Source organism: Pholcus phalangioides, unplaced genomic scaffold (assembly GCF_987345545.1).
Source record: "Pholcus phalangioides strain wild (caught in Gottingen) unplaced genomic scaffold, Ppha-v1.0 ptg000016l_1, whole genome shotgun sequence".
Lineage (NCBI taxonomy): Eukaryota > Metazoa > Arthropoda > Arachnida > Araneae > Pholcidae > Pholcus > Pholcus phalangioides.
In genome coordinates, this window is record NW_028301609.1 from 6,508,227 (window position 1) to 6,527,820 (window position 19,594).

The window sequence follows — 19,594 nt, forward strand, 5'->3', positions numbered from 1 at the left end:
GTAGTAAGAAAAATCAACCCCCACACACATTTATGGCACCGCGGTCTGAAAGGAATAGACCACTGATGCATGATGATGATGATTTTAATGTAATAATATGGCGAGGATAAAAAAAAACAGGAAGATAAGTAAAAAATTAAAATTCGGCTGCAGACCACATCGAAATATTGATAGTACGTATTATCTAAAAAACTAGAGCCAATTCGGCAAAATTAACACCAGTGTTTTGGCATCGACATCCCCAATTTCTTCTCTACAACACTTAAAACTTCCTTGGGAACTCGATTTTTTTTTTTTTTTTGAGCAGTGTTATCATTTTCTTCCTGTTGTAAAATGTGTAACTGGTCCTTACGGTGTTGCGTGTGTAATCGTGTACGTGTTGTTCTGCTAAGTAAGTGTTCGTATACCGCGAGGACTTTTGTAAATCTCGTTGCTCCTATTACATATATATATACATCTTGGTTCATGTTCTCGAAAAAAAAAATAAGGGGCACTGTGTTTGCCAGTGTGCAATATAAATTCTTTTTTATTTTATTTTGTCTTCTCATGCAGTGGGATGCACCAACGTGGTCATTGTGGTCATTATTATTATTATTTCGCAAGCATCGTATACTACTGTGATATTTGCTTAAGAGTTTTTTTTGTTTTCGTTTTTCGGAAGGTGTCACCAACCGAGTCGGAGAATCTTGAATGTGTTTAATGCTTTTTTTTTTTCCGAATTTCATTTTTCGATGTCTTACGGGGATTGTATGTTGATGTGTCTGTGTATGTTCTGCTTGCTTACTTGAGAATATTCTGGAATTGCAGAGCGTTCAATTTAAAATTTTACCCGTCGGTAAAAGCGTCGTGATAATAAAATATTGTGCCTATATACGTCTATGTAAGGCGTGTTTATGGACATATTCCAGTGGCTCTACGTCAATGCATTTGCCCAAATGTTTCACCATGCTTCTCGAACTCGATGAAGCATTATGGTGTGCATAACTCGGCTTTTACAGGAAGCATGGACCGGACACACCCCACTTCCAGGAAGTATAGCTTTTTTTTGCATAGTTTATGCTAAAATTTATATCCAAACAGGTAAGATCTAAGGATCTTGGTGGCCACAATCTTTTAAAGATGATTATGTCACCAAAAGAACAATTTCCCAACATTGTAATAATGAGCAGTGCAGTATTCCAGGTCGCACTGTATTGCTTAGGGCCAGTTTCTCACAGGTTCGGGCCTTAGGCAAACAGGAATTCCTGGGGGGCCCTTTCTATATATGAAATTCTTTGAAGCATAGTTACAGAGCACATCGTGTAACAATTATGCGTAATTACCATCAAAATAAATTGGGATGTATGTGATGGGTTTTGCCCCTTCATAAATTATAAAATTCAACAAGATGAAAAGGGGGGCAACATTCTACAAAAGAAGGAAAAAAGACTAAAACACAGCCAATTTTGGGGATACCGAAAATTTTTGGGCACAAGGCCCACAAATGGCACGTGCATTGTTTGCCATGCGAGAAGCAGGCAAATGCTCTTGCTGTATCGAGCAGTCGCATCTTTGACTATGCCTTCAAGAACTGCCTAAAAATATCTCGGTAGGCCTCCGCGTTTAAAGTTGTATCCAAAAACCGGATCGATTATTCTTTCCTTGAAATTTCACGGAGCTGAGCCTATTTGCGTAAAATACAGAGACAACTCGACAGAGATTCTGTATTCGGTAATTCTAGCTCCAGCCATCGAACAAGATAAAGTAATGCTTAATCTGTAAAAAAACACATAATCTAAGAGGGATATTAATCCCTTAAATTATTGGCAATAGTGCATACACGTTTAATTAGGTTTTCAATGTGCGAAATACGGTGCAATTTATTAATGAACGTTCTGTACTCTCCGGGTATCCATATTATAGCTATATTAAACGGATAAAAAAAATTGGGCTGACTGAGACACCAATTTTTAAGATGGCAGAGAGCGTCCTCACATCAGTTAATATTCATTGGGTAAAGCAGTATTCGAAAATTTCGTTTCTGACGTATATTGTTCTCCAGAAAGTTTTTTCTTCTTCTAATTGGTAAGATTTGAATCTGGGAAGTGTTCATAACTGGTGGAATGAATGATCCGGCCCTCCACCAGGCAGCTATCTTCTAGTTAGTATGAGTAGGATTTCTTTGTAATGTGTTTTAAAAAATGACGTCATTTTTCTAATGATTAAATGGAAAATAAATGTACTTTTATTTCGATGTATCCGAACATATCTTTGACTTATCCATAAAATATTTCTTTGAGATATCCGGGACTTTTGACAAATCCCAGGTGCCAGGTCACTATGGGGACTATGATTGGTGTTGGCGTTTAAACTATTCTGTGTGGTTACTAAATTATAGTCTGAGAACAGCACAAAATGCTTGAAATTTATATCGGCATATATGCCAACATGAAAAAGGGGGGGGGTCATTGTCCTGGAAAAGTCAAAAGAAACATTATTTTGGACCTTTTTTCTCTGGTAATTAATTTTTTGGCTCTTGAAAAATTGGTCTGGTGCCTAGGTTTCTCCGTGATTTGTCAAGCCCTGGAAATATTCATTTCATAGTCCCACCCACCCCATTGAAAACGCTTCTACTGAAGCTATTCTGGTTCCAGCAATGCCATAGAAGAGTAAACTATAATCCTCTTCTATCTGTAAATTCATCAATTATTACATCTGGCGCCATTTCTGAATTGCATAATATGTATAATGATTATGACTATTAACTATATTATGTACTTTTGTATACATATGTGCGTGTATTTGATCATCTGAGGGGACCATAGACAGTTACAGTATATGTGCTTATTACCATACCTCGAAAGTAATAAAACAATTACATCTGTATCTCTGTGGATGTTTAAAAGCCTCTGTCTCTTATGTAACGAATTAAAAAAAAAAACACTGCGTACACCGAATTTAACTGCGCGTCCATTTCCATTTTGTACTATGTATACTGTATGTCTTTGTATATCTGTAATATGCTATGTACCATAATCTGAAAAAATAATTACGATGTGTTTGGATCTCTCCGGAAATAATTGCGTTTCAATTGTATTATTAGAAGAATTATTTCGTTCGTTATATCCGCTATCCTCTTTATACATGATCCAAATCCTCTCACGGAAATATTTCTGATAAATGTATTTTGAATGGATTAAAAGACAATCATCTGGAAAATTTTCCTCGTGAAAACAAAAACGCTCAATGATGATAATAATTATTATTACAACGTCTCATTGCCCTTTACATCTCCGTATTAAAGTTATAATTAAGCTGGAATTTGTGGAAAACCAATGAGCGGCTTTGTATTTAAACTATTATAGAATTTACTTGAGATTTCCTATGAAAAATGTTGAAAATGTCTCCCCCAAGTGGTAGATCTCCCTTATAAAAATATACAGATGTATTTTTGTTAGATGTACGTACGGCTCTTTTTCTCCCTTGATCATTCTCAAAATACATGAAAAATCTGTTGCGAAAATAAAACTGAAAAATTATTGGTGGAAAGTGTTGCGACTCGTCATTAACAGTGGTATAGGCTGTAGGAGTACGTAATACCAACTCTCAGGTTCGGTTTCCGTCAGAATCTCTCTCAACCAGAAGTACTACTTACACTCGCGAAAAATAGATGGCGCACTGAACTGTGTTAAGAACACTAGCTTATCTATGAGAGGCATGAAGGAAAATACTTTTTACCCTCTTGTGCATAAAATCCCCTTTAAAGCGGCTACACACGTAACTGCAAGCTTGTTCAATTATTTTGTACTAGCATGCTCGAACGTCTGCAGGAGAGTTTTCGTAAGCATTTTGATTTAGTAAGTGGCTTGAAGATTATAAGCATGCATTTATTTCATTATGCATGCTTATACAAACCACGCTTGCGAAAGTGAAAGGTGTGTACCACACACACACACACATGCAGGTAGTTTATACGTCAGTGAGCTCTGCTCTTTGTTGGTATTTTTTGTCTATGTTTTCCGTCTCGGTGTTGGCGTTTTTCTTCCGTACACAAGGACAAAAGCAACAATCACCGCCTGAGCTCGACATATTCCAAGTGCAAACTGTTTCTTTCGCACGCAAATACTTCTATCGTGTGGTGTCGAAAGATAAATTGCACATACTTGTACGAAAAATGTGATCATGCATGCATGCATGCCTGTCAAGCTAGCAGTTTCGGTTTGAGAGAACGAAAGCCGCCTTTTCAGGGAGATAAAAAAAATAGTCAAATGAAAGTCGCCTTTGAAAGTAATTTTTGTCTTGGCAGGGTTTTACCACAAACTGCATGAATACACAAGGCATGAATACTCCGGGGTTCAGTCTTTGTCAGAATCTCTCCTAACCAGAGGTACTAGTTTCACTTGCGAAAAACGTCACCTAGAAGTCCCTTCAAGAACTGAACTGATAACCACCCTAACTTGTCTGTGACAAGCATGATAGAAAATTCCTTTCAGCCCTCTTGTGCATAAAATAACCATGGTGAAAAAACCCCGATTAAACTGAATCATGTCCTTGAAAGCAATTGGGGATTTGAATAAATAGCAACCACTTTCGACAGCTAATACCTGCCACTAACGCTCGTTGAAATTATTTCTCGAACAGTGAGAAATACCACCACTACCTGCAATAGTTTCCAAGGAAATCAATAAATTGATTCATTGTTTGTTCTTTAGATGCTGTATATCTACAGACAGTATTCGTGAAAATTTTACGAGTATAAAATTATCCGTATATATATATACTTGCGTAGACCTGTGAATATCGCCATAAAGACGATGTACTTGTGTATGGGAAATGAATTAAACCCTCCAAAATCAAAATTTTTTCAACAGCAAAAAAATACCCGAATTCATTCGCACACTGTATTATTATACTCGTTTCTAGATTTGGTGCCATATTAATTAAACACGTACTTGATAAAACGAACATCGAAATAAATTACATGGACGAAATAACGTCCATTTGGTTTGATGTGAGAGAGAGAGAGCTATATCATTTTTCTCGAATTTTGTAGGCAGTGTATAACTCGACATATCTCCCCGTCCATATCTATACAATATACTCATGGATATACCCTGCTTTTATCTTTCCCTTTGCGATTATCATCTCCTCTGAAAATTTGACAATACCTTTGTTTTCTTCCCTACGGTCTTTATATACGTATATACTGCATAATCACGTTATTATTCCGGTGCTTGATGTGTACCGAATTGACAAAAAAGACAATGTGCTTTTTTCTCCTGTGTGAAATTATTGAATTGGCGATTGTATATCTTTTTATTATTATTATTGTCGGAGAAGTATCATGATGTATCAGATATGCATTCTCGGCAGCTGTGTTGTAATAAAACGAAATGTTTTTCTTGTAAAAATTATTGTTTTGATCTCTTTTAATTTTATCTGTAATTTTACTAGACGATCATCTTCAAAATGAGACGAAAACGTAACGTATATACAGTGAAACCTGTATAAAACGGAAGGTCAAGAGACAAATTATTTTTCGATCCAGACAGGTTTCCGTTTTATAAAGATGCACATATAATATGCAGTGATTTATTTCTATCGTTTATTGAAACTTCAGTTTTGAGAACATCGCCCTAACTTCTATAAACCAGCAGTTCTCTACCGGTGCTCCGTGGAGCCCCAAGGGCTCCGTGTGCACTTCCCAGGAACTCTGCGGCGACTCAAGGAAAATAAAATAAGTAAATTTGACAAAAATAAACGGAAAAAGAGGCCTATACGGGGTTGAAAAAGGTTGAGAACCGCTGCTATAAACTAACGAGTGCTATACAGACCTGCGTATTATTATTGAATTGTATAGTATTTTTGAATTTTTTCCATGTTTGCTGTTTCAAATAACTATGCATTTGAAATTTCCTATTTAATTTTAATTAAGTGAAAGAGATTTCACCTAACAAAAGGGGGGGATCAGAATGACTTAACTTTCCTCAAATACAAAGGACAAAAACTTGCACTTGACCAAAAATTCTTTCCGTTTTAGCAGGTTTTGTATCTACAGATAGACTAAATATTCCTTCCGTTTCCGCGTTGGACAGTTTCTATATTACAGCCGTATTTTAAACTACAATCGCAGGTTAAAGGATTAGAGATCGACACGAATTAACCAATCCGTGTCGATCTACAATGCTTTCACCTGTGATTACAGTTTAAACTCTGTCGGTGAATATCGCTGTTAAAGAGGTTTCCTATTATTCAAAAGTTATTAATTGTTCACAAGACTATATTTGTTCCGTTTAAGATAGGTTTCCGTCTCGCACAGGTTTCACTGTATATAGAACCAATTATTGTTTAGGGGGTTAAATTACCTGTTATATTACCACTTTACAATCAAATTGAAATTGTGCCAAACAAAACAGTCAAATCGGCAACTAAAACCGTTCGATTTTACGAACTAGTCCTGGTCCCGAACTATATGGCATTTCTTTAAATGTCTTAACTGTTATGAAATTTCGATTTTGCAAACTAATCGTTAAATTTCGTTCGAGTTCGTAAACACGAGCGTCGATTGTATAAATTCATCATTAAAATCTATTCAGTAGTCCAGGAACTGCCCCTAGAATGTGGGTCCCTTGTAAAGGAAGAAGGTAAAAGAAAAAATATATAATAAAGAGAGGGGGAAAAAGAAATAGAAGGCGAAAAAAAAGACTTTAGATCTCTCTTCGCCCTCACCCTACGTGTTCTCTTTCTCTCTTATTAACATGTATACAGCAGGAAGACATTATATATGCTGGGTGGGGGATCGCTAGGCACAGAACAAGAAGGGAAAAAAACAACTTTTCACAAAGGTTAAAATGAAGCTTCGCGATGGGGAGAGCAGGTTCAAGGAAAAGCATGGATAGCTGGAATGAATTTCTTAAATATACGTTTGAAAGCAATGTCTAGTGTTTAAATGGTTGCACGGAAAAAATCTTCCCACATCGCATCCTGGCAAGAACCAATACCACACTAGAAATATCTATAGTGTGGCGTTGCAAGAATAACGTCACTACTCAAAAAACTTAAATTGCAGTATAAACTTTTATTGTGCACATAAACTCTTTTCTTTTTCTACATATATATATATATATAAGACCACTTTCTAGAACAAAACTTCTGCGGCTTAGTGGCTAGTTTTCTGAATTGTGGAGAGAAAAACTTTTTTTTATTAACTTCTTCCCGTATAAGTTTTCTGCGACAAATTCCGACGATCTGTATTTGAAGTATTGACGATAAATATAAAAACTTGTTTCCTTGTTCGCATGTCAGAAATAGAAAGGGAAGAGAAGATGAGTGGCTGCAGATATCTCTTTCGTGATGAACTACATTCTCCACCCTTGTGTGTGTATTCTATTTCTCTCTCATATATATCTATCAAAGATACGTTATTTATGTGGGGTGGGGAGAAATAACTAGAAAAGTATATAGAAACACAACGAGAGAGAAGGAAAAAACTCATTCATATATAGGGTCATGAGAGAAAATTTAAAAAAAAACAGGGATAGCACAGCGGAATGTATTTCTTACAGTTTCGTTGGGACGAGATGTCACGTCGCTGATCGTCAAGGGGCAACTGCCCCGGACGACAAAACTTAGGGGGGCGGCAGTTTTAAGTGGGAACAAAGAACACCGTTACAAAATTATCGAATTTCAAAGATGTGGGGGCGGCAAAAATCCTGGTTGTAGGTTCTGTGACAATTGTTTCACTCAAATTCGTGGATGTTGTAGTTGTGACGTTAGTCTTGCCGCGATGCGGTATGTGAAGGTGCGTATACATTAGCGCGCGGATCATGCAATGAAAGCATTCGTAATTGGTTGTTCAGTAATTTGTACGGTGTTCATATGCGGAGATAGCCTTGAAAGTCTGGGAGGGCCATGATGATGATGATGATGATGTCAATTCATGTATCTGTACGCAAATACATTAGAGCACCCGTCTTTGGGGAAGTGGGGGACAGCCCTCCAGTATCATCGCATTTCCCCCATGCCTTCCTTGTATCTTCGCCCATAACGGTGTTGTGAACGATTCTTGAGCTTTTTGGACTGGACCCCACCTGAAATCGGTTTTTTTTAAGAACACAAAGAAAAGAGAGGAAGACAAAGGAAGTTTGTGTACCCACGAGCTGATTAGAACCGCTGTAGGGGGTACGCTACAATCTTGGCACGCTAATGTATACGCGCCTTAACTTCCTACAAGACTCATCGGTACTGCATCAGCCTTATTAGAAAGCTTAGCGTTAATTTAAACAGATGGCAGCACAAACTTCTCGAGTCTATCTGAAAAAAAGTCGGTCTTACTTTTGTTAGTCAAAGCCGTCAATAACTCCGTCGTGTCTGTTGTAAACAACCATGGGACATTTTTGAGCTTCTACGTATTTCTTCTTCTCGGTAATTCAATTTTTAGCGACGAAGGTAATAGTCTACGAGGTGGTGAAATTTGATTAATTATTATTTAATGTCTCCCATAGAGTTTAAATTATCATTGAAGCTGAATAATCAACTATAATGCAGGGTGGGGAATAGAAAACGTGTGAAAATCTAAGGGAACCTAAATATTGATAATAAATTATTAACAATCAGTATATAGAAGTATTTGATTCCAAACTAAAGCTTAACTTAACATGAGGGCTAACTGATAAATTATTCAGTGAAATAAAGTGCAATTGAATTCACCCTTCATATTTACAATGGCATGTGGCCTACCTTTCTTGTATTGCATTAAAAGTGAGAGATGGTCGCTGATAATGATAATCGCAACAGGTGCTTGGTGACCTTTTCGGGGCCAAACATGTCCGAAGACCCGGCCAAAAGTCGCCAAGGCCATTAGACACTACGGACGCCGAAAAAAAAAATCGCCAGCATAGGAAACAATGAAAACCCATTCAAATATGAAAAATATCACAAGCAAAAGAAATATAATAGTATAAGCATAAATAGGATCTGGATTATAAATATGATTTCGGTTAATAAATGTGATATGAGGCTGTGGGACGCTATTGATGGCCAAGCAAACATAGCAATGCTAAAACCAACAAGCATAATTATAATCTAGAACACTAAGACTAAACATCAAAACAACATAAGGTATCCACTCTTTTAAATAAACAACGGTCCTGCATGTTGTATAAATAAGTATATTCTATGTATAAAAAATTAAAACCCAGACTCTTTTAAATATGAAAAATAAAAAGGATGCAATCTTACTACTGGCAACAAAAATGTAATCCTAACGCTTGGAACGAAAAAGACTAAATAGCTGTTCAAACCATAACTGGCTACTCTTTAGCCAGTTGAAACGTTTGAAAAGGCGGGCTAAAAACAACTAGCGCCACCAAGGTTTCTAAAATATATACACTGCATTGGAAGAACATTCTGGAACTACAAGCAAGAGCATCGGCGTTGGCGACTTATAGCGTCCTTGGCGGTCTGGATTATACTGCACCTGTTCCGACACATGTGTAGACTTTTTTCAATCTGTGCACAACTCTGGTCTATCGCCATGAGCAATTTACTATCTAGTGAGTTGTGCTGGAAGTTTAAATGTGTGTACCTAACAGTCTCAGTACGTATCTAGGGTTGTGTCTGATTTTTCCAGTGCTGCCATCAATATTTCATAAGTGAAGTGTAATGATTGAATATTTGTACTGTTTGTAGGCTTGTTGCTCTCTGTGGCGAGACTCTTTAATGGGGAGATCGGCTCACATTTGCGTCACCCGTGTCCGTCACTATGACCACTCAACTACCATTACCACAGGTGCATACACTTGTAGACTTTGATAATGTAGCTTATTCAAGTGAAACAACTATTGTTTTAAACGTTGTGGATACGTATATGAAGCCGGATGTTTATTCGGTATATAGCAGAACAAGATAGTGACGTCACTACGGTGAGGTCCAATCTGAGAGCGCACATGCATTAATGACAAGTGGGTGTCCGTCATAATGACAGACTCGCATCGCAGGGACCCAGGTTTGAGCCCCACCGTCACCACAGTGGTGGTCGGCTGAAGTTGGTTTTCTGTGGTTCCAACTTCAAGGCGCGAATGCGAGCCGATCTCCCCTTTAAAAAGGCTCGCCACAGAGAGCAACAGTCCTACAAACAGTACAAATATTCAGTCACTACACATCACTCACTTCACTTCTGAGATATAGATGGCAGCACTGAAAAATCATACACAACACTAGATACGCACTCAGACTGTTAGGTACACACACTTACACTTCCGGCACAACTCACTAGGTAGTAAATTGCCTATGGCGATAGACCACAGTTGTGCTCGGTTTGAAAAAAATATATATATTGTGGGTGTTCAAGAGTTGATTCTGGCCAGCATCCACTGTTAGCCCAGTTGGATAGAGTGTTCAACTTGCCAGAGTTGATAGTTCGTATCCTGCCCGTACCACTAGTTTTTTTCCTCTATTACTTTCATCTCTGATTTTTTTATGATTATCGATTTGCTTTCACTTGCATTCAAAGTTTATATTAAGCATCTAGTCATCCCTGAAGGGTTGCCTCAGCTTGCATGGCCACCACAAGGGTGGGGCTAACAGGGCCCCAAAATGATTTGCATCATTTTTTGTTTTTCACCCTTGAAATTCAATTTTGGGACCCCCCCAAAGGTCCAAGCTGACAGGCCCTATTGCAGGTTGTGGAGGTCCATTGCGTGATTCCCAAAATGATTTGCATCATTTTTTGTTTTTCACCCTTGAAATTCAATTTTGGGACCCCCCCAAAGGTCCAAGCTGACAGGCCCTATTGCTATTGCAGGTTGTGGAGGTCCATTGCGTGAGCCATCATGGGAATTCATTTCATATTTATTTTTAATGACTTATATTCAGAGGTTCTGGTGTGCATGCAAGCCGACTTGACAATCGCACTGCACTAATTGTAATATAGATGGGATAATTAATTGTTTCATTTATTTTCAAAAGGTACGGCAAGCCAGTGTATGTAAACTGGGCCTGGGAATCAATCAAATCTGCCATACATTGAATAAACATTTGGTGTCATGTCTCTAAAAGATCCAGTAAGGAGTGTGATGCCACCGCAAGCTTTCTGCCATGCACTGAATAAACATCCGGCTTCATTGACAATAAACGTTATACAGTGAATCTTTCAAAAATTTATAATATGCAGTCAAGTTCGCTTATAACATATTTCCTAGGTCAGGGTTCTCAGACTGTGTGGCATGACACCTCCAACTTTGAGTGTCAGGCGCCGCAGAGCAATGACCCTGACAGAGGTTTTTGAAAAAAATGTTTGTTAAACAGCTCTGGGGAGCCAGCGGAGCTCGTGGATAAGCATTGGAGGGGGGAAAGGGTGCTCCGGTGGAAAAAAAGTTTGACAACCTCTGCCCTAAGTGATTCGAGAAGTGTGTGTTATATATATAAAATTGATTTTCTGTCTGTCTCTGTGTGTGTTTTCTACAAATCACCAATTTTAGATCTATCGTAGCAAAATTTTGCATATATACCAAATGAGACGACTTTAATGATAGGCTACTATAAAAATTCGTCAGAGCTGTACAACAATGGTTTCTGGACCTAACAATAACTCATGGCAGGGATTGTCAAACTTTTTCCACTCCCGGTGCCCCTTATCCTAATCAACGTTTATCTGCTGCTCCCCAGAGCAGTTTAACAAAGGATTTCTCTAAAAAAATCTTTGTCTGGCTCATGGCACACAGTTGTAGAACCTCTGACTTACGGAATGTTTACTTTGGCTACCCTGGTTCCCGAGCAATGCGTTTCAGACATGCATATGCTTTTACAATGATTTGTCACTTCTTTAATCCTACCAGTAGGCCCTATATGTATAATAGTTTGTCACTTTTTCGATCCTCCCAGTAAAGTTTTAAGAAAACCCAGGCAGAGCCATGTATTATCGCTAGTATATATATATAAAAGTGAGGTGTCTTGAAATTAGCATGTATAGCAGTAGTATGTATGATGGCATACATAAGCACTACACACAACAAGCATTACACAGAAACAAACTTCACTACACATACACACATTTCAACGTGTACAGATTCGTTAGAAATTCCACAAAGGAATATGGATATGAGGTGCATGTGTGGTTCAGTAGTAGTATGTATGTGTTATTGAGAATGCCCGTCCGAAATAAGCTTGTGCAGCATATAATTAAATTTAATATGGAAGGAGTATATATTACTTCTGGTTGTTATTCTCCTGAGGAATTTTGAAAATTTATTGATCTGCAGTACATCAGGATCATAGGCATATGCAGAATTTTCTCAGGGGGTTCCGTTTTTTTTCTTCCCAAGGGGGCGGCAAAATAACACTATAATCTTTGCTTGTGGGTGGGGGAGGGGGTTAGACGCCCAAACCCTCCCTTTTGTGTACACCAATGATCAGGATATATCGATTACGCATACAATTTTTTTTTCTTCATTTAATTTATTTCTGTCATAATTTCAGTTTATGTTAATATTTTCTATTCAAAGTTGTCAGCATTTGTTCAATAAATTTGAAAAAAAAAGCAACTAATGTTCATGAATTTTACTTGTTAATCAACATGCTTTTGCATAGTCTTTCAATAGGTAGAAATTTGATGCTCTCAAAACAGCGTGGATTTCCGCTTTCACCAATCACAACAATCATTTATTGCTGCCATCTACCACCAAATGATCCAAAAGTAAACATTCAATATTTTGAGGAACATATTCCATGCTATTTTTACGGAAATCCATGAAAATGGCACATAATTTTAATTAATATAATAAATGTATTTTTCGTCAACAGGTGGCGCTTTTTATCTGTGGACCATTATGGTGCTAATGCAGTTATTTACAGTTAACGTAATTATTTCGACAATAAATCTTTTGTTTTTATGAAAATTCCAATGGCTTTCTGTGAAAAAAAACCCCATCAAGACATCTTCTGCAGGGCATGTGCACAGGGCCGACTTAGGGGTTGCGAAAGGTGCGGTCGCACCAGGCCGCAAAATTTCCTAAAGAAACCCTTTCCTTTCTCAGCATTTGGAAATTTTTCATTAAAATTTAATTTTTTTCCCCATTAAACTATTAATGATTTTGAAAGGGCACTTTCAGTTTAAAGCCTTATAATATCATTTTTAGTATTATTAGGTATGGCATTAGCTTATTTCAAAGAGGAAAAGTATGTTATATGCAGGTGGTCACATTCTTTACCATTGAAAAAAAGTCAGGCCTTTCTACAATTAAAGAATGAGAGAGCTGTATTAACCAAGGGAAAAAAGCATGCTAAGAGCATCAAAGGAAAAGGGACATCACAAAAGAAATCTAGTAATTTTTCCCCTTGAAAACCTCCCCTCTTATTTGAGTTATCTGGTGTGGAGGTACCAATAGTACGCACAAGTTGAATGTTTTTTCTTTTTTTATCCGTACGGTGCCTTAGCTATCTATGTTCTATAGCATTCTGTAGCATGGACAAGGACATTTCTAGATGACGATTGCCCTGGAGCGAGGCAACTTCAACTCTCCTCTGGAGTGTTAATTGCATGCCTTCCTGGGAACATCTGAACTGTCATGTTTCCCTAGGGAGGCTTGAGAATTTATCAGTCAAACAGTATCTGAATCATTCTCTCATATGTTCCGGAAGACGGATATACAATTTATAAATTCTAAATTTTGACAGTTTTCACTACTGAGCTTCCAAAAAAAGTAAGATGTTTCTCTGATTTTTTTTCTTCTCATTCTAATTATTCACCTAGTCCAGTACCAACATTAGAGATATTTTGTTTCATGAATGGAGAGTTCACGCATAAAAACATTTAAGATCACGAAGATCCGAAAATTTAGAATGTAGGTTACGTTGCTTGCAGCCCTGGCAGTTCATTTTCTGATAAGACAATGTGTTTGCCTACTAATGATTAAATAAATTACATCTGAGGTTTAGATTGATTGCAGCTAGTGTTGTTAATATTTGACAACCTATACTAGGGCGTCTTTTTTAATTTGAATATTCTCAAATATTGAGATTGTAATCTTAGATTTTATTTGTGGCAAAAAACTTTATTTTTAATGAGTAATTAATAACATTAATAACATTTAACTTTATTAATAACATTGGAGAGCTCATACACTTATAGCATTTTCCAAAAACCTGTCATAAAAAACGTAGGTGGGAAAGCACTTTAAGCGGGAAATTTCAATAAGTGTTAGTAAAAGTTAGGATTACGAAAATAAGTCGTACTAAGCGAGAAAACTTTCCAAGTGGGAACATATTAAGCAGAATATGTTGTAGTAATTTTAAATTAATCTACATTTTCAAATACAGTGCTAACATGTTTCAGAATGTTTTCTTTATTTTTGTGAATTTTAGTACTTGATTCCGTTTCTTCTATTAATTTACATTAATTGAACAAAAACAGCAGTAAAAGATTAAAAAAATGATCAAAGTTATCTAATTGAAACATACATTTGATAAAGATGATGAAACACACTAAAAGTATATCAGAAATGTATGTGTTCAATATGATTCAAGCTACGATGAAGTGTAAGCAGGTGTAATTCTAATTATTATTAATCATTTATAAACAGCTGGGAATCTATTAAAATTTTTAACTGGTTAATCAAAAAATTGTAATTGAATATTTTCAACTGCTTTTCATTCACAGCAAACGTAGCGTTGGTAGCTATATTATTTGTGCTTTAAAAATATATTCTATTCATTTCTGCATCTACCTCCAATACCTGTTCTCCATAACCAACCTGTTCAATTACCGGATTTTCTAATCGCCATGGTCCTTATCAGTACCCCTACTTTATCCATGCATTATTATCTTCCCCCACATCAACGAGCCTTGTGAAGTGACTTGCTTGGTCTTTCTTTCTTAAAAAATTATTCTTTTCACTGATTTGTTCCTCTGAACTAATTATACAACCAACTATGAACTTTTCACAGAAACTCAGATAAACTCCTTTGTTGGCAAAAGCAACTTTCTTTCTGTTTCATTAACCGTGGTTAGTAAAGTACTGCAATAGCAATGTCACATTAACAAATTAATAAATGGGAAGGAAATAAATGAAATTTAAACAAATATTATGCAATAAAAAATTTAATTTAACCTGATATCAAATTTTCTATATCAAATAAATAATTCGACGGGTAAATTTAAGTGTTAACAATAATTTGATTTGGTTATGTGGATAGTTAACATCAAGTGCATATTCTATTTATTTTAATTTTTGTCTAGCTTTTTCCTCTCTCTGCTATATTATTAAAAATTTGCCATTGAATTAAAGTGAAAAAAAAAACCGTAGCATGAAATTCTCTCAGCTTTTGGTTGCCATAATTCACTCTCTAATTTAACTCATTAACAAATATATTTACACGTATTGGGCCGATACACTTCGTTCTTTTTATCTTTCTTCCAGGTCTAAAGAAATAAGATTTACGTGTATCGCAAGAACAGAGATGTCATAGGGTCGAGAGCATTTTACGCCCCGCCCTTCCCGTTTACCAAGAACATGAATGTGAAAATTTCTAGAATTTGGAAAACAACTTTTGAATGTTACTTTATGAAAGTTATTCTCCTAAAATGTTTTGTAAAACGTGTTTCAATAGGGATAAACATTTGCATTTCTGCAAAAACGTAGACTTAGATAGCAAAATATGTGATCCAACCAGCTGATAAACTCAAAAGTGAAAATTTTCACATTCATGTCTCTGGCATAAGGGAAACGATATGCTGAACATGTGCTTGCCATATCCTGAAATTTCTTAACTTGGATCTTGTCTTTTTTTTAATCGGTAATTTTAGAAACCATCACTAGTTTTCGTTGAATCGAATTCGTTTTTGTTTCTTCAATACCTAAAAATTGATCAAAATATTGATTCAAATATCTTTAAATATAGTCACTTATCTGAAATGTTATGTATAAGAACATAATTTAAGACTTTTAATCTGTTTTGTCAAATAAATCAAGTTAAATTATAAACTTTTAGTAAAAATTTTAATCAAATTTTAATCGAATTGATTGAGTCGATTAACTCAACTAAGATTTTTAACTGCAATTAACAATTGATTAATTAACCGACCCGATTGATCAGACCAGCCCTATTTATAAATATGATTCCCTCTCAATATATCATGTTTGATTACAATCTCATTTATCAACGCGTTCCTGAAATAATGAAGAAATAAATGTAATATTAAATGGGTTCTCTTTTCTGAACAATTTTTTCCCTTTCAAGATTTATGTTTGTATGTCAAAAAATTTATAATTTGGGGAGCGACTGCATAAAATCTTTTTTGTAAGGGGCGTAAAATGTTTTTTGCACTGGGCCGTGAAATTCCTAAGCCCAGTCCTGCATGTGTGTTTTTTTAACTTTGCATGTTACGAATATGTCAGTTTTTGACTTCATTTTCGCCAGGTTTAAGTTTGTAGTATGTCATGTCCAAATTATTTTCCAGGTTAAAAGAGTGTTTTTGGTATGTTATATCCACAGTGTATGTTTTTAAGCGGGGTATGCAATAGCAGAGGTAAAAATATATAGAAGTGAATGGGTCAAAAATAAGAGATTACAAAACCATGTTATATCCAGGGTATGGTATAAGTGTACTTGACTGTAATTTTAGAAACTAATCATTGCTACTTGTATCTTTTCTTATATAGGATCAAAACAAGATGGCAGCAAAGAAATTGAGCGGTCTAATATCAGTGATTCGCAGTAGAGTGATATCTTCTTTTACAGATGCTCAAATGAAAGGTAAGTTCATATATAAAATAAATATTTCTGTCCAGCAGTTATTTGTGTTAACTATTCCCCCCCCCCCTTTTACGCAATTTCCTTTCTGTTTTTCAGCTGCAGCACTAGTTGAAGATCTTCCAAGAAACAAGGAAAGGATGAAACCACTAAAAAACAAAAGCCAACTTTCCCCAGCTTGCTTCCAGAGAAACTATATTTTAGACTCAAAATTCAATATTACAGACAGTTTCAAAGCAAATATCCAGCTTTATGGCATAGGTTTCCTCAACATAAGTCGCCAGATAAGCACATCCGCAGTGAACATGTGGTACCATCCGAAGAAGCCAAGCGAAATGGTCATGCTATACAGAATACATTTCTCCAAACCCAAGAGAAAAACGAAGCGTCTGCACCCTCTCCAAGGAAATCCGCAGCTAAAAGGAGTGGTGTTGAAGACTCTCATAAAAAAACCGAAGAAACCGAATTCTGCTAACCGTAAATGTGTTCTTGTTCGTCTCTCCAACGGGAAAGAAGCTGTGGCTTACGTACCCGGAGAAGGGCATAATCTGCAAGAACATAACATTGTCTTAGTACGTGGTGGCCGAACTCAAGATGTTCCTGGCCTGCGTCTGAAAGTGATTCGAGGCAAATATGACTGTGCACATGTCATAAAGAAAAAACAAGCGTAGACAATATGAAGCTTAGTTTGTGGTGTTAAAATTGAAAATCAATTTTTTACCTTTGTTAATGTTTTCAAAAGTAGAATAACATGATGTCTGTGTAGTATAAGAGTGTGTGAAATAAATAATTGTTACCACACATCTAAAAAAATTTTTTCCAAACTTCAGTTTTAATAGTTTACAAGATTTAAGTTTTCCTTTCGGCAGAGCTTTGATAGTGATAGTTTACCGTTCACCAACTCTGGTCATATATCGGCATATCGCAATTTCCAACCAGTGAAGTTGGGTGGGAAATGCAGGCGCCATCTGTCGGTGGTAGCTCAGTAAGTTAAGAACTTGTTTCTGATGCTCTTGTCCGGATTCCAACCCATGGACCTTGATGGGAAACCTTCATAGTGGAAGATGGTATCTTACAGCTTTGCCACTTGGGCTTTCATAATGATAGGAATCAAGGGACACCCGAGTTCTGTCACACTAGTAAGTGTAAGTACATTGTTCCAGGGTACTCGGGTGCCCCTGGGAACCTAACCATTTATCGATCTAAGAAAATAACAATGCCTTTCATCACCGGAGGCGTGAACAAAATACATGTACATGGACAGATGCATAGACCATTCATGCACATCACCAGTGAAAAAGTACAAAAACTCCAGTAGTCTTGATAATCTGAGGTGAACAAGACTGAGGCCATCTCAGATTACCCAAAAACAATAGAAATCTGCTTTTAGGAGTGGTGGCCCTTATACTTATGTATGGGGGGGGGGGGAGGTTCTGTAGACTTGTGTATGGGAAGGGCCTTTAGACATATATTTGCACTTGCACCCATTTTGTTCAGTATCCATTTTTTAATTCAGTGGCTCTGAACAGGCAAAAATCACTATACTAGGGAGTCTACAACATGGGCAATAAGATACTTGTGGCCGCTAAGCTCTTTGATAACATTTGTGTAGTATATCTTAGTGACCCACAGGCCTAACTGAAAATGTGGCCTGTGGTGTGACGTAGTTGAAGACCCCTGCATCGCACCAGCTTCTCGCAACCTTCCCCCAACCCTAAGAACTGCAACACACTTTCAAAACCGCTGGCTTAGTTCGCAAAGATTAGATCTGTCGAGATCAATAGCCTCTTTATAAGAAAGTCTGACAGGAGCTCCACCATGAATGTTATTTTTTTACATTATAAATGTATTATAGAAAGGTCTGTGGAAAATTTTGGCATGGGTGTCCACTGAAGATCTCAGCCCAAGGACCAAACCTCTTAAAACTGAAATTACTCGCATTCTGTGGAAGAACCAAACAAAATAAATATTTAAAGAACTTTGAGAAGGAAATTTTTGATAAACTCCAATACCCTCAGATAAGCCAGAACCTCGAAATTTCGAGGTCCTTTTTAGTCCCATCTCCCCCTTCAGAAATGTTTTCCCCCCAACGCGATCTAACCCATAGAATCCTGTTATACCCGTAGCTTCTACCTCCCTCCTGGAATATTCCATCGCCCCCAGGAGGCGTTAACGCCCACGTTGGGAATCACTGCTGTGTAGATTCAAAGAGGAAGGAAAAATCGTTCGACGTTCAATTTTTCCCGACTTCTGGTAGCGTGAGGGAGAATTTGTGAAAAAAAAAAACATAAATGAGAGAAACTTCAAATAAAAAGAAAAGATACACAACGTGTGTTTTAATTATCACCAGGAAGTTGTCGTCGAAAACACCAGGAAACCTCTCTGCTACTACTTCCAGAATGCATGTGAATATCATTTCAGTATTCTATATTTACGGAAGACAAATCTCAACTATGATTTTTGTGCATGAAACAAAAGATGATTCGATAAACGAGATCAAACACTGATTGCACGCACCATGAAAATTGAGACAAAAATGTCTCGGGCATCTCGTTTCTGGACGTACACAAATTATGCATCATGTTGTACAATGGAAAAACTGAAGGAAATTTTTTAAATTAAAATAAAGTATTTTAAATCACTGTATTTATTTTAATTTGCGTGTTTTTTTTTCACATTGCCAAGGGTAAAAGCCACCCACGGAAAACCTATGAATTCCTGTTTCAGAAGTTTGCACACTTTTCCCAAAACTTCTGGCTTGCTCATTATCCCTTAGGGTTGACAAAACAGAATTTTGCTTAAAAGAGGACACCATTGACCAACTGTCGTTGAAATTAGAAAAAAGTGTAACGTTTTGGTTTTACGT

The 19,594-nt window shown here is 36.7% G+C and overlaps 1 protein-coding gene across 2 annotated transcripts; it reads left to right on the forward strand.

Moving 5' to 3' along the window:
• The first annotated feature begins 8,324 nt into the window (after window positions 1-8,324).
• On the forward strand, window positions 8,325-19,373 carry tko (30S ribosomal protein S12 technical knockout). Of its 2 annotated transcripts, none has more exons than XM_089245893.1 (3): window positions 8,325-8,427; window positions 16,638-16,731; window positions 16,828-19,373. In XM_089245893.1, exons 2-3 carry the CDS (start codon window positions 16,650-16,652, stop codon window positions 17,397-17,399), a joined length of 654 nt encoding a protein of 217 aa, XP_089102019.1. In that variant the 5' UTR covers window positions 8,325-8,427; window positions 16,638-16,649; the 3' UTR covers window positions 17,400-19,373. The 2 variants fall into 2 exon arrangements, with proteins under 2 accessions (XP_089102019.1, XP_089102020.1); XM_089245894.1 differs by lacking the exon at window positions 8,325-8,427 and adding an exon at window positions 13,067-13,679 and having other exon boundaries at window positions 16,828-19,344.
• The last annotated feature ends 221 nt before the right edge of the window (window positions 19,374-19,594 follow it).